Source organism: Mytilus edulis, chromosome 14 (assembly GCF_963676685.1).
Source record: "Mytilus edulis chromosome 14, xbMytEdul2.2, whole genome shotgun sequence".
Classification (NCBI taxonomy): Eukaryota; Metazoa; Mollusca; class Bivalvia; order Mytilida; family Mytilidae; genus Mytilus; species Mytilus edulis.
This window is the reverse complement of record NC_092357.1, coordinates 1,744,961-1,768,792: the sequence shown is the minus strand read 5'-3', so window position 1 is coordinate 1,768,792 and position 23,832 is coordinate 1,744,961. Positions and strand designations below refer to the sequence as shown.

General features: G+C 32.3%; 1 protein-coding gene across 1 annotated transcript; it reads left to right on the top strand.

Annotated features, from left to right (window-relative positions):
- The first annotated feature begins 558 nt into the window (after positions 1–558).
- Positions 559–23,777, top strand: LOC139503360 (putative ankyrin repeat protein RF_0381). The gene is made up of 14 exons (XM_071293130.1): positions 559–603; positions 1,946–2,044; positions 3,300–3,398; positions 5,592–5,690; positions 11,401–11,499; positions 12,851–12,949; positions 14,291–14,389; positions 15,641–15,739; positions 16,984–17,082; positions 18,339–18,437; positions 19,675–19,773; positions 21,022–21,120; positions 22,035–22,133; positions 23,772–23,777. The coding sequence occupies exons 1-14, from the start codon at positions 559–561 to the stop codon at positions 23,775–23,777; spliced, it is 1,239 nt and encodes a 412-aa protein (XP_071149231.1).
- Positions 23,778–23,832: the final 55 nt, after the last annotated feature.

The window sequence follows — 23,832 nt, the reverse complement described above, 5'->3', positions numbered from 1 at the left end:
AGTGGAAAGACCTAATAATCAGAACAAAAACAATAAGTCTTTCCACAGAAAAGTGGAAAGACTTAATTATATGAGAGCACACTGATATAAGTACTCGAAACTACTGAAATTGCACTGTTTTTGCAATTTAACACAACATATGATATGGTTTACATAGAATAACAGAAAACACGATTGCATAGAGTGAGCAACAAAACTACATATTGACGTTGGTTATGTTTCGATAGTCAACGTTGACCGAACATCTTTTCGTAACCAATTTGAACAAGATGACTGCGACAATAACACAGACCATAACATAATTAATTTTCACTGCACGTTAATCGTTAACTAAAATAATACACAGACACATACACATTCGTTTAAATGATAATAAGTTTTTTTCAGTTTATTTTTTTAATAACATTTTATTGACACGGTGTTGTTTTATTCTCTTATTTGACATAATCTGCTATCGTTATCATTCAATGATATGTGAAAACTATTGTATGTAATTACGTTTAGAATGGTAAAACTGCACTTCACAATGCTGCACGACAAGGAAACACGGAAATCACCATGTTGCTTATTGATGCTGGTATTGATCTAAATGTACGGGACAAGGTTAGTAAATGATCAACAAAACCGACACAAAACTATGTACTACATGTTAATATATGCAACGACAAATAACAATGTTTGTTAGCATAGTATAACGTTTGATTTCTTCAAATTGAATTGACCTCACCCTTTTTATATTAATTTAGAGTTCTGTATTTTATTACTACTTATTAACCGTACCATATATACTTTGTCAAAATTAATCGAGCTATATTGTGAGCATCTATTTTGTCTTATACAAACACACGTTACACCGTTTGACGCATCCCTGTTTGTTTAATGTTATTTCTGAGTGTTGATGGAGGACTTTCCAGAAAACGCTTCATCGACGGCGTCATCATCTTCTGTGTTATATTCGTCATCATTCGGGAAAGTCGTATTAGCCTTTAGCTTTGATAGATGTTCATAGTTCACATGCTAATACAGTTTTCGATGCCTGTTATATTTTGCCTATTCCTTCTATTTTATAAGACACTATATTTTTATATATCATTAAGGAAACATAATTCAGCTTTTTTTTTTTAAATAACACAACAGACAGCAATTTGTAGTGTTATTACGATTGTACAGGTAGGAAATATAGCTTCGACAATTGGCGCAAAAAAAGAAATTTGAAGCATAATATGTCGGACTTAACATTTTAAATATAAATACTGTTGCTTTGTCATCAATACGTTTGTATTCATAGATAAGCTATTCGTGTATCTGTGATATGTGGGTTTTTTTGTTAACAGAGACAAGAGATGCATAAACAACACGTCCGTTATATATTTTTGTTTGGTGTTTTTCTCCAATCGGTTGATTTAAGCCTTTTTGAATTTATTAGTATAGTATGTTCATATGCTGTGCTGTTATACAACTGTCCCAAGTTAAGGGAGGGTTAAGAGTTGATAAATAGGTATAACCCCGCCTCGTGCTTTATGGTTTGTTTTCATTGTTGAAGGCCTTACGATTTCTTATCAATGTTTACATCCACTTCATTTAAACGTAGGTGGATAGGGGTCTCGATGTCAATCAAACCAAATCTCATTTTATACTGTACTGTGAAATAACAATATTAATGTCACCATTGGGTCCTCAACACAGCGAGAAAAACTCCCGCAGCTGTAGTCGGGCTTTAGCTGATCCCTAAACAATAATCAATCTATGTATATTCATTAAGCTTCAATGCATCCATGCACCATGCAATATTAACTAATGACAAATTCGTATAAAACTCTGATATCGGCTACCAGTTTTAAGTTACGCTTAGTGCCAGTCTATGCTGTTTTACTTCCTTTAGTCCAATAGGTTGTTTCCTGTTTTATTTCTTATTATGTTAAAATTCTACCTTTTTTCAATCCAGTTTGGTGACACTGCACTTAAGATTGCTGTAGTGGACAGTTACACAGAAATCGTCAAGTTGCTAATTGATGGTGGCATTGATCTCAATATAGAGACACGGGTCAGTGGATTTGAAGTTAAACTTACAATCATATTGAATTATCTTCAATACCAAAACATTCATTTACTGCATCATATGTGAAGTCAAACTAGACGCAATTAGCATTCTAGTGTGTATGTGCATACTCTTTAATAAAGTAAGGTTGCAAAATTAGTGAAAAGTGACAAATTAGAATCTTCCATAACAAACATTGTAGAATGCAGAACGTTGGAAAAGTTTGTTGACTTAAACAAAATTTCCTAAGGCTGTGGTCACAATATATATCGAGAAAACACAAGGGCAAATTGTAAAAGTTCTAGTGGTGAAGCTTCAATCAACCACAATTTAAATGTGATGAGATAATATCATACGACAAAAACATAAAACATAAACAATATTCAAGTGACATGTACTGACAATTTAGACCAAATAAAAATTATATGAGCGCACACTGATATAAGTACTCGAAACTACTGAAATTGCACTGTTTTTGTAATTCAACACAACATATGATATGGTTTACATAGAATAACAGGAAATACGATTGCATAGAATGAGCAACAAAACTACAGGAATACATTTTAGTATCAATTTTGTCGATACTATTAAAAATAATTCAAAGAATACATTTTATTTACAAATAGTCAGAGCATTGTACGTTGGGTAGACATATGGCTACAACGTAGGTTGAATTACAATATATATATCATTTTTAAAAATTTTAAAGACAAGGGAGGAAGGTGTCGACTGATAAATTTAGAAATAGCCCTAATGACAATTGTAAATTTTAATTCACGAAACAATAAAAAAAAGATGCGCAATTATTTTATTATATCAGTTTAAATCCTTATTGTTAAACCAAGTCTACAACAAAACTAAAGGAGGAAATGTTTACATCCACTTCATTTAAACGTAGGTGGATAGGGGTCTCGATGTCAGTCAAACCAAATCTCCTTTTATACTGTACTGTGAAATAACAATATCAATGTCACCATTGGGTCCTCAACATAGCGAGAAAAGATCCCACAGCTGTAGTCGGGCTAAAGCTGATCCCTAAACAATAATCAATCTATGTATATTCATTAAGCTTCAATGCATCCATGCACCATGCAATATTAACTAATGACAAATTCGTATAAAACTCTGATATCGGCTACCAGTTTTAAGTTACGCTTAGTGCCAGTCTATGCTGTTTATTTTATTTGCTTTAGTCCAATAGGTTGCTTCATGTTTTATTTCATATAATGTTAAAATTGTATTTTTTTTTTCAATCCAGTTTGGTGACACTGCATTTCACATTGCTGTAAAACACGGATACACAGAAATCGTCAAGTTGCTGATTGATGGTGGCATTGATCTCAATATAAAGAATGAGGTCAGTGGATTATAAGTTAAACTTACAATCATATTGAATTATCTACAATACCAAAACATTCATTTACTGCATCATATGTGCTGTCAAACAAGACGCAACTAGCTTTCTAGTGTGTATGTGGATACTCTTTAGTAAAGTAAGGTTGCAAAATTAGTGAAAAGTGACAAACTATAATCTTCCATAACAAACATTGTAGAATGCAGAACATTGGAAAAGTTTGTTGACTTAAACAAAATTTCCTAAGGTTGTGGTCACAATATATCGAGAAAACTCAAAGGCAAATTGTAACAGTTCTAGTGGTGAAGCTTACTATCAACAACAATTTAAATGTGATGAGATAATATCATACGACAAAAACATTAAATATAACTAATAACTTACTGACATGTACTGAAAATCTAAACCAAATACAAATTATATGAGAGCACACTGATATAAGTACTCGAAACTACTAGATTACACTTTTTTTGTAATTTAACACAACATATGATATGGTTTACATAGAATAACAGAAAACACGATTGTATAGAGTGAGCAACAAAACTACAGGAATACATTTTAGTATCAATTTCGTCGATACTATTCAAAAATTCAAAGAATACATTTTATTTACAAAAAGTCAGAGCATTGCACACTGGATAGCCATATGGCTACGACGTAGGTTGAATTATATATCATTTTTTTTTTATTTTAAAGACAAGGGAGGAAGGTGTCGACTGATACATTTAGAAATAGACATACTGATAATTGTAAATTTTAATTCACAAAACAATAAAAAAGATTCGCAATTATTTTATTAAGTCAGTTTAAATCCTTATTGGTAAACAAAGTCTAGAACAAAACTAAAGGAGGAAATGTTTACATCCACTTCATTTAAACGTAGGTGGATAGGGGTCTCGATGTTAATTAAACCAAATCTCCTTTTATACTGTACTGTGAAATAACAATATCAATGTCACCATTGGGTCCTCAACACAGCGAGAAAAACTCCCTCAGCTGTAGTCGGGCTTTAGCTGATCCCTAAACAATAATCAATCTATTTATATTCATTAAGCTTAAATGCATCCATGCACCATGCAATCTTAACTAATGACAAATTCGTATAAAACTCTGATATCGGGTACCAATTTAACTTTACGCTAAGTGCCAGTCTATGTTCTTTTTCTTCCTTTAATGCAATAGGTTGATTCCTGTTTTATTTCATATTATGTTAAAATAGTGTGTTTTTTTTTTTATCGAGGATGATAACACTGCACTTCACATTGCTGCATATCACGGATACACAGAAATCGTCAAGTTGCTGATTGATGGTGGCATTGATCTCAATATAAAGGATTGGGTCAGTGGATTATAAGTTAAACTTACAATCATATTGAATTATCGGCAATACAAAAACATTCATTTACTGCATCATATGTGATGTCAAACTAGACGCAATTAGCTTTCTAGTGTGTGTGTGGATACTCTTTAGTAAAGTAAGGTGCAAAATTAGTGAAAAGTGACAAATTAGAACCTTCCATATCAAACATTGTAGAATGCAGAATATTGGAAAAGTTTGTTGACTTAAACAAAAATTCCTAAGGTTGTGGTCACAATATATCGAGAAAACACAAGGGCAAATTGTAACAGTTCTAGTGGTGAAGCTTACAATCAAGGACAATTTAAATGTGATGAGATAAATATCATACGACAAAAACATAAAACATCAACAATATTCAACTTGAATAGAAAATTTAAACCAAATAAGAATTATATGAGAGCACACTGATATAAGTACTCGAAACTACTGGAATTGCACTGTTTTTGTAATTTAACACAACATATGATATGGTTTACTTGGAATAACAGAAAACACGATTGCATAGAGTGAGCAACAAAACTACATATTGACGTTGGTTATGTTTCGATAGTCAACGTTGACCGAACATCTTTTCGTAACCACTTTGAACAAGATGACTGCGACAATAACACCGCCATTAACATAATTAATGTTCACTGCTCGTTAATCGTTAACTTAAATATTTCACAAACACATACACATTCGTTTAAATGATAATATTTTTTTTGCAGTTCATTTTTTTAATAACATTTTAAATTTATTGACACGGTGTTGTTATATTCTCTTATTTGACATAATCTGCTATCGTTATCATTCAATGATATGTGAAAACTATTGTATGTCATTATGTATAGGATGGTAAAACTGCACTTCACGATGCTGCACGACAAAGAAACACGGAAATCACCATTTTGCTTATTGATGCTGGTATTGATATAAATGCAAAGAACAAGGTTAGTAAATGACCAACAAAGCAGACACAAAACTATGTACTACATGTTTATATATGCAACGACAAATAACAATGTTTGTTAACATATTATAACGTTTGATTTCTTCAAATTGAATTGACATCACCCTTTTTATATTTATTTAGAGTTCTGTATTTTATTATTACTTATTAACTGCACCATATATACTTTGACAAAATTAATCGAGCTATATTGTGAGCATCTATTTTGTCATATACAACACACGTTACACCGTTTGACGCATCCCTATTTGTTAAATGTTATGTCGAGTGTTGCGGATGAATGACATTCTAAAAAACGCTTCATCGACAGCGTCATCATCTTCTGTGTTATAGTCGTCATCATTCGGGAAAGTCGTATAAACCTTTAGTTTTGATAGTTGTTCATAGTTCACATGCTAATATAGTTTCCAATGCCTGTTATATTGTGCCTATGCCTTCTTATTCATAAGACACCATTTTTTATATATCATGACGGAAACATATATAATAATGTCATATAACAGAATTACGGTGACGATGATTTTCCAGCGTTCTTCATGAACTTTATCACGTTCATTATAAAATGAAAAAAACACCAAGATAATATTTTAGGGGATCGGTCACCTATATCTATAATATGAGGAAGGCGTTACCTTAAATGCCAGCTTTATACCAAGACAATGTTCTATATATTGATTGGTTGTTGGTTGCTTAACGTCCAGTGGCAAATATTTCATGCATGTCCTAGGCTATATCATGCACATAACATATAGTTTTTGTCTAAAATAAAATAATAAGTTCAAATTGAAAATGTTAAGGGAATGATCATTGAACTTCAAAAGGCAGGAGAGGGTATGGTATTTTTCTTTTTAATAAAAAAAATTCCAATTCCCAAATTGATGAAAAAAATATCTGTTCAAGCATAGGACGAAAACATATTTTAAATCCAGATCTTCACCAAAAACGATTATATCTTTCAGATATGTAAAATGAATTAAAACTTTTATATATCTAAAAATATTAAAAACTACCCAAACCGCACAGGTAAGTCTGTACACACACGGTCCTACTAAAAAGCGCCCGCAGAAAAGAAAAAGCCCCCGGGGAAGAAAATAAAGCGCCCGGGGGAAGAAAATAATAATACTTTATAACAATAAATGTTTTCCTGAATAAAAAAAAAATCATTGCTTGTTTTGTCTAAAGTGTGTTGATAGTGTTGTTGCATTTTTACATTTTAGATTTCAGTGTATATAAGTAAGCCGTAAATATAAACAAGAGTATATAGAAGAATTATGAACGATATTGTCCTCGATCAAAACGTATATTTCGTTATTAAAAAACAGTGCCCGAGGTCTAATATTCGTAACTGCATTTTGAACAATCTTCCAAGTTTTGTATTTTATTACACATACTTGAATTGACATTGGAAGATAGCGGAAGGGTTTCAACATGCCAGTCACTAAGAAAAGTCTAACATTTTAGAAATCTTCAGCATAATTGAAACATTTATACTTGTTTTTGTGCTTTATTACAAATGTCTATTATCTGAATTTGCAAAATACTTGTCTAAAATTTACAAAAAATCAATGTGCATAATTTATTTCATCGACACAAAGTTGTCAATACAATTTCTATATATTTCCCCCGGGCGCCTTTTCTTTTTCCCGGACGTTTTTTTCTTCCCCTGGGCGTCTTTTCTTTTCCCCGGGCGCTTTTCCTTCACCGGGCGCTCCCCGGCGCTTTTTAGTAGGACCCTGTACACAGTAGTTTTTTAGGTGAAAATACGGTCGTATTTGCCAATTTGTTATGATGAACCTAAATACTAGTGTAAAATTTTGACTAAATAAATTTGATTGACAGCGCTGAAGAGCTTCTGTAAAAAATATCCGACTCGAACAAAAAAACATTCGTATTCCTAATCATTTTCAGTTTACGGTTTCTACATCAATTTCATGTACTAATTCAGAGTCAGTTTTATGTCATTTCTTGCATATATTTTTTTCGTAAGCTTACTTTTCAAGTTTTGATTTTATAACAGCAAAATAAAATTGAGAATGAAAATGGGAAATACAAGCATGTCAAAAACTTGCTTTGGAGTAATGCTTAATCATGTCGTAGTTGTTTTCAAGAAGACACATTTGGTTTGCAGACAATAACGTTAGTCTAAGTGCATAGATCTTAGAAATTGTACTAGAAGGTTCAATACACAAAAGGAAGATTAAAATTGATTTTGGGGTTATGGTACAACATTTTTGTGGGTGTTTGATTTTACAAAACTTTGGGTTTTTCTTTAAAAATTTACCATATTTACATTGATTATTACTCATCTAGCATATTTAGATGCAACAAATACTGATTTGGTATGAGATGCACACAAAATAGGGTGTTTTAATTCTTTTCTCTGTGATTTGTGCATGTTTCCCACGATGTGTACTCCTTGAAAATGTCGACTTCAGTATCATGATAAACGAATATATTTGGTAATTATATTCACAATTGACATGCGCCAGTGCGCGGCAAAAGGATTTTCTTTCCCTTTAATTCCCAAAATTGCACATGATTTTTGTTCCTCACAGAAACAAACGAGTTATTTGGTAAATAAAACACTTGTCATTGTTTGAAACTTTCAGTAATGAAAATTTAGTTACATGTAAGCCTTTTTGAATGTTTCACTGATTGTGTGAAAATTTAAACAGAATATGTACAAAACACTTGATATGAAAATTGCATTATCTGCAGAATTATTGATAACTTTCCTTACTATTCACAAAGACATATATCTAACATATTGTCCATGCTATTCTGATCTGAGTGTTTATTCATACACATACTGGCATGGCTGGTGCTGTTCCAAAATGGGTTTTTTCTGCTTCCTGAGAAGTATTTGTTCAACCTGTTCAGTCACTATAAAGTGTTACAATTCTTAATTAGACGCAACACATAAATAGTGACCAAAAAGGTACCGCTTTCACATGCGAGAAGCTAGGAAAAAAAAATAAATCTTCACATTTTCAATATTTTTGTAGGACTATCATATAAAATTAAGTAGATATGTAGTTAAAGACTGCTGCTGAATAGAAATGTTTGGGTTCATCTGATACCTGTTTTCAAATTAGTCCATATTAAAGTTTGAAGGGTCCAAAATTAAAATATGCTTGATTCCAACTGATATAAAAAAAATTATATGCTAAATATACATCTGTGGTCGTACCAGGCTGTGCATGGTGAAGTATTTCATTGCCTTTCGGTTTATATTTTTTTTTATTTTGGTCATAAAAATAAATTTGTAGTTTTTTAATGAACTAGACAAAAGTCTATTCTGTGGTTATTTTGAAGACTATTTTTGGTTAAAATATACATGTAGTTACACCAATTTAATTTTCAGTCCATCTATGTAGAGTCATAGAGAAATGGGTTTGAACTGACCTCCAAACAATCCATGATTCTGTAATGAGGTCAGTACCCAAATTCCATGCATCATTAATACATGTTTAATTTCAAATCCTTAAAACTGGAATATAAACAGATGTTTTGTTTTATTTCTTCAAATATTTGAACAATTGGACATTATTTCATACTAAATGTACTACTCAGACTTTTATGATTAAACTTAACGAGAGAAAACAAAACAGTTTCCATTTCCTGGGACTTATAAAATAGATATCTGATATGTGACATAATCAATGAAAACATTTGTTGAGAGTTTGCCAAAGGAATTACAGGATTAGAAGATTGTAAATCATTTGATTTGATTTTTTTTTCTGAACTTTTGTTAAGTTTTGAAAAAGTTTGTGGGCTACCATAGGCGGATCCAGGGGGCCGCCCCCCCCCCCCCCCCCTTTTCGTGCGAAAAAAGTGTTGATTATTTAGGAAATCACTGTAGCATGACTGGAGCTCTCCCTTTTTTTTGAGGTCAGTCAGCGGGCCCCCCTTATGAAGAATTTTGGATTCGCCACTGGCTACTAAATAACCGTGATCACATTCAACAGTATAATCAACGTCATTATCACTGTTCCTTGATGTGGGGAATTATGTGGTAGATGAACATAAGAAGGCATGGTCAACCAGGAGTGCACTGGACTTAGTCTGGAGTTTACCCCGCATGCCGCATGGCCATCATAAAAAAAATCAGAAACGTATTGCTTGCAGAGATTTTTTCTGTGTTGAAAATTGAAGTTCCCATGACTGGACGGAACTTGCACGCTAAATATGTTATCGTTAATTATGATTTTGTGACTTTTAAATGAAGTACCTGTGATTATTTAGGTAATTTGTTTTGACCTCACTGATACTGGAAAGTTGAAGCAGACGAAACATGGCGTCAGATGTTATTGTCCTAACTTCGGTAATTTCCGTGGTACAATACAATTTAAATAAATTACAAAAGTTACCAAAATTTCTGAATTCTTGTTTTTGTAAATAAATGAAAATTTATGTCGTATTTAACATCGAAATTATTCCGATCTGTTCCGTCTTTTCAAGTTCACGTTGAAACGTTAAATTTTGCGGCCGCCATTAAAAAAAATAATCGTACGAGATTTAACGAGAATGACGAAACTTGTCAGATGGGTCGTGTAGAGAGAGTTATCGTTCTTTATTCCAAAACGATGCTTCTACCATAAGTGCCAGCTAAAGCTGGCATATTAAGACAATTAAAAACTCAATATATATATCAGAGAGGAAGTTACAAGTTATAGAAATACTATAGAAAACTGAGGAGAACGTCATGTTCGTTGATAATACAGAGCGACTTTAAGGAGAGTAATGCGCTCTGTTTCTGTTAGATAAAACAAAATGAATATGCTAGTACTTTTATAATCATAAACGTTTTCGCATCAAGCAAATCAAGGGTGTCTTTTAATATATAAACTTAGTTTATGCAATGTAGCATTGTTTTGAAAAAAAAAACAACGGACAGCAATATGTAGTGTTATTAGATTGTACAGGTATGAATTATAGCTTCGACAATTGGCGCCAAAAAAGGAATTTGAAGCATAATACGTCGGACTTAACGTTTTAAATATACATACTGTTGCTTTGTCATCAAACCGATGCATACGATATTCTTGTATCTGTAAATGTGTTTTTTTTTGTTAACAGAGACAAGAGATGCATAAACAACACTTCCGTTATATATTTTTGTTTGGTGTTTTTCTCCAATCTGATGATTTAAGCCTTTTTGAATTTATTAGTATAGTATGTTCATATATCGTGCTGTTGAACAACTGTCCCATGTTAAGGGAGGGTTGAGAGTTCATACATTCGTTTAACCCCGCAACGTGCTTTATGGTTTGTTTTCATTGTTGAAGGCCTTACGATTTCTTATAAATGTTTATATCCACTTCATTTAAACGTAGGTTGATAGGGGTCTCGATGTCAATCAAACCAAATCTCCTTTTATACTGTACTGTGAAATAACACGATCAATTTCACCATTGGGTCCTCAACACAGCAAGAAAAACTCCTGCAGCTGTAGTCGGGCTTTAGCTGATCCCGAAACAATAATCAATCTATGTATATTCATTAAGCTTAAATGCATCCATGCACCATGCAATATTAACTAATGACAAATTCATATAAAACTCTGATATCGGGTACCAGTTTGACTTAACGCTAAGTGCCAGTCTATGCTGTTTAACTTTCTTTAGTCCAATAGGTTGCTTCCTGTTTTATTTCATATTATGTTAGAATTGTATTTTTTTTCAATCTAGTTTGGTGACACTGCACTTCACATTGCTGTTTATCAGGGATACACAGATATCGTCAAGTTGCTGATTGATGGTGGCATTGATCTCAATGTAAAGAATGAGGTCAGTGGATTATAAGTTAAATTTACAATCATATTGAATTATCGTAAATACAGTCCTTGGATGGTGTAAACTTCCCACTAATACCATACACCATTACACCATACACCATACACCATTACACCATACACATTGTACCATTACACCATACACGTTACACCTTTGCAACATACACCTTACACATTACACCATGCACCATTCCCCATTCTTTCTACACCATCCGAATTTACCCATAATGCAATAAAATTTCGAATATTAAGATTATTATTATTGTTTATGTTTACAATTCGAAAAAACAAAATAAAAAAGAACTTCGTTTTCAACCAATGAAATGTCGTACACCATCATCCCCACCATTCCCGATCGCACGTTACACAATCACACCATTCCTTAAACACCATTACACCATTCCCCTTACACCATATATCATAGCACCATACAACTTACACCATTACACCATAAGCCATACACCTTACACCATTACACCATAAGCTACACACCATTACACTATGCAAGTTTTTTTGGGAAGTTTACACCATCCAAGGGCTGTACCAAAACATTCATTTACTGCATCATATGTGATGTCAAACTAGATACAATTAGCTTTCTAGTGTGTGTGTGGATACTCTTTGGTAAAGTAAGGTTGCAAAATTAGTGAAAATTTACAAATTAGAATCTTCTGTAACAAACATTGTAGGATGCAGAACATCGGAAAAGTTTGTTGACTTAAACAAAATTTCCTAAGGTTGTGGTCACAAAATATCGAGAAAACACAAGGGCAAATTGTAACAGTTCTAGTGGTGAAGCTTACAATCAACGAAAATTTAAATGTGATGAAATAATATCATACGACAAAAACATAAAACATAAACAATATTCAACTGATATGTTCTGAAAGTTTAAACCAAATAAAAATTATATGAGAGCACACTGATATAAGTACTCGAAACTACTGAAATTGCACTGTTTTTGCAATTTAACACAACATATGATATGGTTTACATAGAATAACAGAAAACACGATTGCATAGAGTGAGCAACAAAACTACATATTGACGTTGGTTATGTTTCGATAGTCAACGTTGACCGAACATCTTTTCGTAACCAATTTGAACAAGATGACTGCGACAATAACACAGACCATAACATAATTAATTTTCACTGCACGTTAATCGTTAACTAAAATAATACACAGACACATACACATTCGTTTAAATGATAATAAGTTTTTTTTCAGTTTATTTTTTTAATAACATTTTATTGACACGGTGTTGTTTTATTCTCTTATTTGACATAATCTGCTATCGTTATCATTCAATGATATGTGAAAACTATTGTATGTAATTACGTTTAGAATGGTAAAACTGCACTTCACAATGCTGCACGACAAGGAAACACGGAAATCACCATGTTGCTTATTGATGCTGGTATTGATCTAAATGTACGGGACAAGGTTAGTAAATGATCAACAAAACCGACACAAAACTATGTACTACATGTTAATATATGCAACGACAAATAACAATGTTTGTTAGCATAGTATAACGTTTGATTTCTTCAAATTGAATTGACCTCACCCTTTTTATAGTAATTAAGAGTTCTGTATTTTATTACTACTTATTAACCGCACCATATATACTTTGTCAAAATTAATCGAGCTATATTGTGAGCATCTATTTTGTCTTATACAAACACACGTTACACCGTTTGACGCATCCCTGTTTGTTTAATGTTATTTCTGAGTGTTGATGGAGGACTTTCCTGAAAACGCTTCATCGACGGCGTCATCATCTTCTGTGTTATATTCGTCATCATTCGGGAAAGTCGTATTAGCCTTTAGCTTTGATAGATGTTCATAGTTCACATGCTAATACAGTTTTCGATGCCTGTTATATTTTGCCTATTCCTTCTATTTTATAAGACACTATATTTTTATATATCATTAAGGAAACATAATTCAGCTTTTTTTTTTAAATAACACAACGGACAGCAATTTGTAGTGTTATTACGATTGTACAGGTAGGAAATATAGCTTCGACAATTGGCGCAAAAAAAGAAATTTGAAGCATAATATGTCGGACTTAACATTTTAAATATAAATACTGTTGCTTTGTCATCAATACGTTTGTATTCATAGATAAGCTATTCGTGTATCTGTGATATGTGGGTTTTTTTGTTAACAGAGACAAGAGATGCATAAACAACACGTCCGTTATATATTTTTGTTTGGTGTTTTTCTCCAATCGGTTGATTTAAGCCTTTTTGAATTTATTAGTATAGTATGTTCATATGCTGTGCTGTTATACAACTGTCCCAAGTTAAGGGAGGGTTAAGAGTTCATAAATAAGTATAACCCCGCCTCGTGCTTTATGGTTTGTTTTCATTGTTGAAGGCCTTACGATTTCTTATCAATGTTTACATCCACTTCATTTAAACGTAGGTGGATAGAGGTCTCGATGTCAATCAAACCAAATCTCATTTTATACTGTACTGTGAAATAACAATATTAATGTCACCATTGGGTCCTCAACACAGCGAGAAAAACTCCCGCAGCTGTAGTCGGGCTTTAGCTGATCCCTAAACAATAATCAATCTATGTATATTCATTAAGCTTCAATGCATCCATGCACCATGCAATATTAACTAATGACAAATTCGTATAAAACTCTGATATCGGCTACCAGTTTTAAGTTACGCTTAGTGCCAGTCTATGCTGTTTTACTTCCTTTAGTCCAATAGGTTGTTTCCTGTTTTATTTCTTATTATGTTAAAATTCTACCTTTTTTCAATCCAGTTTGGTGACACTGCACTTAAGATTGCTGTAGTGGACAGTTACACAGAAATCGTCAAGTTGCTAATTGATGGTGGCATTGATCTCAATATAGAGACACGGGTCAGTGGATTTGAAGTTAAACTTACAATCATATTGAATTATCTTCAATACCAAAACATTCATTTACTGCATCATATGTGAAGTCAAACTAGACGCAATTAGCATTCTAGTGTGTGTGTGCATACTCTTTAGTAAAGTAAGGTTGCAAAATTAGTGAAAAGTGACAAATTAGAATCTTCCATAACAAACATTGTAGAATGCAGAACGTTGGAAAAGTTTGTTGACTTAAACAAAATTTCCTAAGGCTGTGGTCATAATATATATCGAGAAAACACAAGGGCAAATTGTAAAAGTTCTAGTGGTGAAGCTTCAATCAACCACTATTTAAATGTGATGAGATAATATTATACGACAAAAACATAAAACATAAACAATATTCAAGTGACATGTACTGAAAATTTAGACCAAATAAAAATTATATGAGCGCACACTGATATAAGTACTCGAAACTACTGAAATTGCACTGTTTTTGTAATTCAACACAACATGTGATATGGTTTACATAGAATAACAGGAAATACGATTGCATAGAATGAGCAACAAAGCTACAGGAATACATTTTAGTATCAATTTTGTCGATACTATTAAAAATAATTCAAAGAATACATTTTATTTACAAATAGTCAGAGCATTGTACGTTGGGTAGACATATGGCTACAACGTAGGTTGAATTACAATGTATATCATTTTTAAAAATTTTAAAGACAAGGGAGGAAGGTGTCGACTGATAAATTTAGAAATAGCCCTAATGACAATTGTAAATTTTAATTCACGAAACAATAAAAAAGGATGCGCAATTATTTTATTATATCAGTTTAAATCCTTATTGTTAAACCAAGTCTACAACAAAACTAAAGGAGGAAATGTTTACATCCACTTCATTTAAACGTAGGTGGATAGGGGTCTCGATGTCAGTCAAACCAAATCTCCTTTTATACTGTATTGTGAAATAACAATATCAATGTCACCATTGGGTCCTCAACATAGCGAGAAAAGCTCCCACAGCTGTAGTCGGGCTTAAGCTGATCCCTAAACAATAATCAATCTATGTATATTCATTAAGCTTCAATGCATCCATGCACCATGCAATATTAACTAATGACAAATTCGTATAAAACTCTGATATCGGCTACCAGTTTTAAGTTACGCTTAGTGCCAGTCTATGCTGTTTATTTTATTTGCTTTAGTCCAATAGGTTGCTTCATGTTTTATTTCATATAATGTTAAAATTGTATTTTTTTTTCAATCCAGTTTGGTGACACTGCATTTCACATTGCTGTAAAACACGGATACACAGAAATCGTCAAGTTGCTGATTGATGGTGGCATTGATCTCAATATAAAGAATGAGGTCAGTGGATTATAAGTTAAACTTACAATCATATTGAATTATCTACAATACCAAAACATTCATTTACTGCATCATACATGTATGTGCTGTCAAACAAGACGCAACTAGCTTTCTAGTGTGTATGTGGATACTCTTTAGTAAAGTAAGGTTGCAAAATTAGTGAAAAGTGACAAACTATAATCTTCCATAACAAACATTGTAGAATGCAGAACATTGGAAAAGTTTGTTGACTTAAACAAAATTTCCTAAGGTTGTGGTCACAATATATCGAGAAAACTCAAAGGCAAATTGTAACAGTTCTAGTGGTGAAGCTTACTATCAACAACAATTTAAATGTGATGAGATAATATTATACGACAAAAACATTAAATATAACTAATAACTTACTGACATGTACTGAAAATCTAAACCAAATACAAATTATATGAGAGCACACTGATATAAGTACTCGAAACTACTAGATTACACTTTTTTGTAATTTAACACAACATATGATATGGTTTACATAGAATAACAGAAAACACGATTGCATAGAGTGAGCAACAAAACTACAGGAATACCTTTTAGTCTTAATTTTTTCGATACTATTAAAAATCATTGAAAGAATACATTTTATTTACAAATAGTCAGAGCATTGAACGTTGGGTAGCCATATGGCTACGACGTAGGCTGAATTATATATCATTTTCTTTTAATTTTATAGACAAGGGAGGAAGGTGTCGACTGATAAACTTAGAAATAGACATACTGACACTTGTCAATTTTAATTCACGAAACAATAAAAAAGATGAGCAATTATTTTATTAAGTCAGTTTAAATCCTTATTGGTAAATAAAGTCTTGAACAAAACTAAAAGGAGGAAATGTTTACATCCACTTCATTTAAACGTAGGTGGATATGGGTTTCGATGTCAATCAAACCAAATCTCCTTTTACACTGTACTGTGAAATAACAATATCAATGTCACCATTGGGTCCTCAACACAGCAAGAAAAAGTCCCGCAGCTGGAGTTGGGCTTTAGCTGATCCCTAAACAATAATCAATCTATGTATATTAATTAAGCTTAAATGCATCCATGCACCATGTAATATTAACTAATGACAAATTCGTATAAAACTCTGATATCGGGTAGCAGTTTTACTTTACGCTAAGCGCCAGTCTATGCTGTTTTACTTCCTTTAGTCTAATAGGTTGTTTCCTGTTTTATTTCTTATTATGTTAAAATTCTACCTTTTTCAATCCAGTTTGGTGACACTGCACTTAAGATTGCTGTAGTGGACAGTTACACAGAAATCGTCAAGTTGCTGATTGATGGTGGCATTGATCTCAATATAGAGACACGGGTCAGTGGATTTGAAGTTAAACTTACAATCATATTGAATTATCTTCAATACCAAAACATTCATTTACTGCATCATATGTGAAGTCAAACTAGACGCAATTAGCATTCTAGTGTGTATGTGCATACTCTTTAATAAAGTAAGGTTGCAAAATTAGTGAAAAGTGACAAATTAGAATCTTCCATAACAAACATTGTAGAATGCAGAACGTTGGAAAAGTTTGTTGACTTAAACAAAATTTCCTAAGGCTGTGGTCACAATATATATCGAGAAAACACAAGGGCAAATTGTAAAAGTTCTAGTGGTGAAGCTTCAATCAACCACAATTTAAATGTGATGAGATAATATCATACGACAAAAACATAAAACATAAACAATATTCAAGTGACATGTACTGACAATTTAGACCAAATAAAAATTATATGAGCGCACACTGATATAAGTACTCGAAACTACTGAAATTGCACTGTTTTTGTAATTCAACACAACATATGATATGGTTTACATAGAATAACAGGAAATACGATTGCATAGAATGAGCAACAAAACTACAGGAATACATTTTAGTTTCAATTTTGTCGATACTATTAAAAATAATTCAAAGAATACATTTTATTTACAAATAGTCAGAGCATTGTACGTTGGGTAGACATATGGCTACAACGTAGGTTGAATTACAATATATATATCATTTTTTAAAAATTTTAAAGACAAGGGAGGAAGGTGTCGACTGATAAATTTAGAAATAGCCCTAATGACAATTGTAAATTTTAATTCACGAAACAATAAAAAAAAGATGCGCAATTATTTTATTATATCAGTTTAAATCCTTATTGTTAAACCAAGTCTACAACAAAACTAAAGGAGGAAATGTTTACATCCACTTCATTTAAACGTAGGTGGATAGGGGTCTCGATGTCAGTCAAACCAAATCTCCTTTTATACTGTACTGTGAAATAACAATATCAATGTCACCATTGGGTCCTCAACATAGCGAGAAAAGATCCCACAGCTGTAGTCGGGCTAAAGCTGATCCCTAAACAATAATCAATCTATGTATATTCATTAAGCTTCAATGCATCCATGCACCATGCAATATTAACTAATGACAAATTCGTATAAAACTCTGATATCGGCTACCAGTTTTAAGTTACGCTTAGTGCCAGTCTATGCTGTTTATTTTATTTGCTTTAGTCCAATAGGTTGCTTCATGTTTTATTTCATATAATGTTAAAATTGTATTTTTTTTTTCAATCCAGTTTGGTGACACTGCATTTCACATTGCTGTAAAACACGGATACACAGAAATCGTCAAGTTGCTGATTGATGGTGGCATTGATCTCAATATAAAGAATGAGGTCAGTGGATTATAAGTTAAACTTACAATCATATTGAATTATCTACAATACCAAAACATTCATTTACTGCATCATATGTGCTGTCAAACAAGACGCAACTAGCTTTCTAGTGTGTATGTGGATACTCTTTAGTAAAGTAAGGTTGCAAAATTAGTGAAAAGTGACAAACTATAATCTTCCATAACAAACATTGTAGAATGCAGAACATTGGAAAAGTTTGTTGACTTAAACAAAATTTCCTAAGGTTGTGGTCACAATATATCGAGAAAACTCAAAGGCAAATTGTAACAGTTCTAGTGGTGAAGCTTACTATCAACAACAATTTAAATGTGATGAGATAATATCATACGACAAAAACATTAAATATAACTAATAACTTACTGACATGTACTGAAAATCTAAACCAAATACAAATTATATGAGAGCACACTGATATAAGTACTCGAAACTACTAGATTACACTTTTTTGTAATTTAACACAACATATGATATGGTTTACATAGAATAACAGAAAACACGATTGCATAGAGTGAGCAACAAAACTACAGGAATACCTTTTAGTCTTAATTTTTTCGATACTATTAAAAATCATTGAAAGAATACATTTTATTTACAAATAGTCAGAGCATTGCACGTTGGGTAGCCATATGGCTACGACGTAGGCTGAATTATATATCATTTTCTTTTAATTTTATAGACAAGGGAGGAAGGTGTCACTGATAAATTTAGAAATAGACATACTGACACTTGTCAATTTTAATTCACGAAACAATAAAAAAGATGAGCAATTATTTTATTAAGTCAGTTTAAATCCTTATTGGTAAATAAAGTCTTGAACAAAACTAAAAGGAGGAAATGTTTACATCCACTTCATTTAAACGTAGGTGGATAGGGGTTTCGATGTCAATCAAACCAAATCTCCTTTTACACTGTACTGTGAAATAACAATATCAATGTCACCATTGGGTCCTCAACACAGCAAGAAAAAATTTCGCAGCTGGAGTTGGGCTTTAGCTGATCCCTAAACAATAATCAATCTATGTATATTAATTAAGCTTAAATGCATCCATGCACCATGTAATATTAACTAATGACAAATTCGTATAAAACTCTGATATCGGGTAGCAGTTTTACTTTACGCTAAGCGCCAGTCTATGCTGTTTTACTTCCTTTAGTCCAATAGGTTGTTTCCTGTTTTATTTCTTATTATGTTAAAATTCTACCTTTTTCAATCCAGTTTGGTGACACTGCACTTAAGATTGCTGTAGTGGACAGTTACACAGAAATCGTCAAGTTGCTGATTGATGGTGGCATTGATCTCAATATGAAGACACGGGTCAGTGGATTTGAAGTTAAACTTACAATCATATTGAATTATCTTCAATACCAAAACATTCATTTACTGCATCCTATGTGAAGTCAAACTAGACGCAATTAGCATTCTAGTGTGTGTGTGCATACTCTTTAATAAAGTAAGGTTGCAAAATTAGTGAAAAGTGACAAATTAGAATCTTCCATAACAAACATTGTAGAATGCAGAACGTTGGAAAAGTTTGTTGACTTAAACAAAATTTCCTAAGGCTGTGGTCACAATATATATCGAGAAAACACAAGGGCAAATTGTAAAAGTTCTAGTGGTGAAGCTTCAATCAACCACAATTTAAATGTGATGAGATAATATCATACGACAAAAACATAAAACATAAACAATATTCAAGTGACATGTACTGAAAATTTAGACCAAATAAAAATTATATGAGCGCACACTGATATAAGTACTCGAAACTACTGAAATTGCACTGTTTTTGTAATTCAACACAACATATGATATGGTTTACATAGAATAACAGGAAATACGATTGCATAGAATGAGCAACAAAACGGAATACATTTTAGTATCAATTTTGTCGATACTATTAAAAATAATTCAAAGAATACATTTTATTTACAAATAGTCAGAGCATTGTACGTTGGGTAGACATATGGCTACAACGTAGGTTGAATTACAATGTATATCATTTTTAAAAATTTTAAAGACAAGGGAGGAAGGTGTCGACTGATAAATTTAGAAATAGCCCTAATGACAATTGTAAATTTTAATTCACGAAACAATAAAAAAGGATGCGCAATTATTTTATTATATCAGTTTAAATCCTTATTGTTAAACCAAGTCTACAACAAAACTAAAGGAGGAAATGTTTACATCCACTTCATTTAAACGTAGGTGGATAGGGGTCTCGATGTCAGTCAAACCAAATCTCCTTTTATACTGTACTGTGAAATAACAATATCAATGTCACCATTGGGTCCTCAACATAGCGAGAAAAGATCCCACAGCTGTAGTCGGGCTAAAGCTGATCCCTAAACAATAATCAATCTATGTATATTCATTAAGCTTCAATGCATCCATGCACCATGCAATATTAACTAATGACAAATTCGTATAAAACTTTGATATCGGGTACCAGTTTGACTTTACGCTAAGTGCCAGTCTATGCTGTTTTACTTCCTTTAGTCCAATAGGTTGCTTCCTGTTTTATTTCATATTATGTTAATATATAGTTATTTTGTTGGTTATGTCCAGTTTGATAACACTGCACTCCACATTGCTGTAGAACACAGATACACAGATATCGTAAAGTTGCTGATTGATGGTGGTATTGATCTCAATATCAAGGATCGGGTCAGTGGATTATAAGTTAAACTTAACGATATTAGCTTTCTAGTGTGTGTGTGGATACTATTTAGTAAAGTAAGGTTGCAAAATTAGTTAAAAGTGACAAATTATAATCTTCCATAACAAACATTGTAGAATGCAGAATATTGGAAAAGTTTGTTGACTTAAACAAAAAATCCTAAGGTTGTGGTCACAATATATCGAGAAAACACAAGGGCAAATTGTAACAGTTCTAGGGGTGACGCTTACAATCAACGACAATTTAAATGTGATGAGATAATATCATACGACAAAAACATAAAACATAAACAATATTCAACTAACATGTACTGAAAATTTAAACCAAATAAAAATTATATGAGAAATTGCACTTTTTTTGTAATTTAACACAACATATGATATGGTTTACATAGAATAACAGATTGCATAGAGTGAGCAACAAAACTACATATTGACGTTGGATATGTTTTGATAGTCAACGTTAACCGAACATCTTTTCGTAACCAATTTGAACAAGATGACGGCGACAATAACACCGCCATTAACATAATTAATTTTCACTGCACGTTAATCGTTAACTCAAATAATACACAAACAGATACACATTCGTTTAAATGATAATAATTTTTTTGCAGTTAATTTTGTTAATAATAGTTATCAAAGGTACCAGGATTATAATTTAGTACGCCAGACGCGCGTTTAGTCTATACAAGACTCATCAGTGACGCTCATATCAAAATATTTATAAAGCCAAACAATTACAAAGTTGAAAAGCATTGAGGATCCAAACTTCCAAAATGTTGTGCCAAATACGGATAACATTTTATTGACCCGGTGTTGTTTAATTCTCTTATTTGACATAATCTGCTATCGTTATCATTAAATGATATGTTAAGACTATTGTATGTCATTCTGTATAGGATGGTAAAACTGCACTTCACGATGCTGCACGAGAAAGAAACCCGGAAATCACCATGTTGCTTATTGATGCTGGTATTGATCTAAATGCACAGAACAAGGTAAGTAAATGATAAACAAAACTGACACAAAACTATGTACTACATGTTTATATATGCAACGACAAATAACAATGTTTGTTAACATAGTATAACGTTTGATTTCTTCAAATTGAATTGTCTTTACCCTTTTTATATTGATTTAGAGATCTGTATTTTATTACTATTTATTAACTGCAACATATATACTTTGACAAAATTAATCGAGCTATATTGTGAGCATCTATTTTGTCATATACAAACACACGTTACACCGTATTTACGCATCAATGTTTGTTAAAAGTTATGTCTGAGTGTTGCGGATGGAGGAACATCTAGAAAACTTCATCGACTTCATTATTTTCTGTATCATGGTTGTCACCATCCGGGGAAGTCGTATTAGTCTGGCATTTATGGTTGTGCATGTTCCAGATACTAACAGAATGTTCTAACATAGTTTTAAATGCCTGCTATATTTTGCCTCCGTCTTCTACCAATGTTTCCATAATTTTTCCCTTTGTTTATGGCCTCGCAACTAAGTTGTATGGTCCACATAGTTTCACCTTTGTCCGTCATTTCGTCATTCTGTCATTTCGCCATTCAGTCATTCTATCAGTTGTCGGGGTGATATAGTTTTACCCTTGTCGGTCATTCCGTCATTCCTTCATTCCACAACAAACCATTATACAGACTTGTTTTCTAAACGCCTTCAAAAAATGAGCTGAGTTTTAATATGTGTGTTAACAATAATAAAATACAAATCATGGTAAAGTTTCGTTCCGCTCTGCTAGTTTTTGCCGAAATTACGGGCTTTGAACTTTGAAAAATTGTTGAAAATCACAGTTACACGGACTTTTTCAAAACGCCCTCAGATATTGGGCTGATTTTCGGAATGTAAGTTAACCATGATAAGTTACAGATCGAGTTTAAGTTGTGTTCCTCTCCGCTACGTTTTGCTGAAAATAAAGGTTTTTAAACGTTGAAAATTGATAAAAATCACAATCTTACGGAATTTTTTTCTATACGCCTTCAGATTTCGTGCTTTTTTTTTTTATATATGTGAGACTACCATGATGAGTTACAGATCAAGTGTATGTTTCGTTCCGCTATGCTAATTTTTATGTCGTTTTACGACGTATAGTCACAATAAAAATGCAAATGGCAAGAAGCATTACGTTGAACCGAATTTACTTGGAGTAATTAAAAAAATAAAATACCACACAAACTGAACTGAACTTGTTTGTAATGGAGTTAATTCAACAACACTTACCGTTATCTTGATGATATTTTTTCGTTAAATAATCAAGAATTTTCTCAATATACTGCTGAAATTTACCCCAAGGAACTTACTTTCAATAAATCAAAATTATTCAGTAATAACTGTCCTTTTCTGGATTTAGATATTTCGGTTTTAAACGGAAACTCCAAACTAAAATGTATGACAAAAGAGACGATTTTTCGATTCCTATTGTTAATTTTGCATTTTTAGATGGTGATGTTCCTTGGCACCATCTTACGGTGTTTATTTTTCACAGTTCGTTCGCTATGCAGTTTTCACGTTTTTGATTTTAACGAATGCAATCTATGTATTACTGGTAAATTATTAAACCAGGGATATCGTTACCATAAATTACTTAAAACCTTTACTGAATTTTTCCATAGATATAAAGATTTGCTTTTGAAGTTTGGATTTGGTTTTGAAGTTTGGATGTACCTGTAGAAT

Coding starts and splice junctions, on each gene's coding strand:
- LOC139503360 (XM_071293130.1), top strand. CDS start 559: ATGTTGCTTATTGATGCTGGTATTGATCTAAATGTACGGGACAAG. Junction 604..1,945: donor ATCTAAATGTACGGGACAAG/GTTAGTAAATGA, acceptor TTTTCAATCCAG/TTTGGTGACACTGCACTTAA. Junction 18,438..19,674: donor ATCTCAATATAAAGAATGAG/GTCAGTGGATTA, acceptor TTTTCAATCCAG/TTTGGTGACACTGCACTTAA.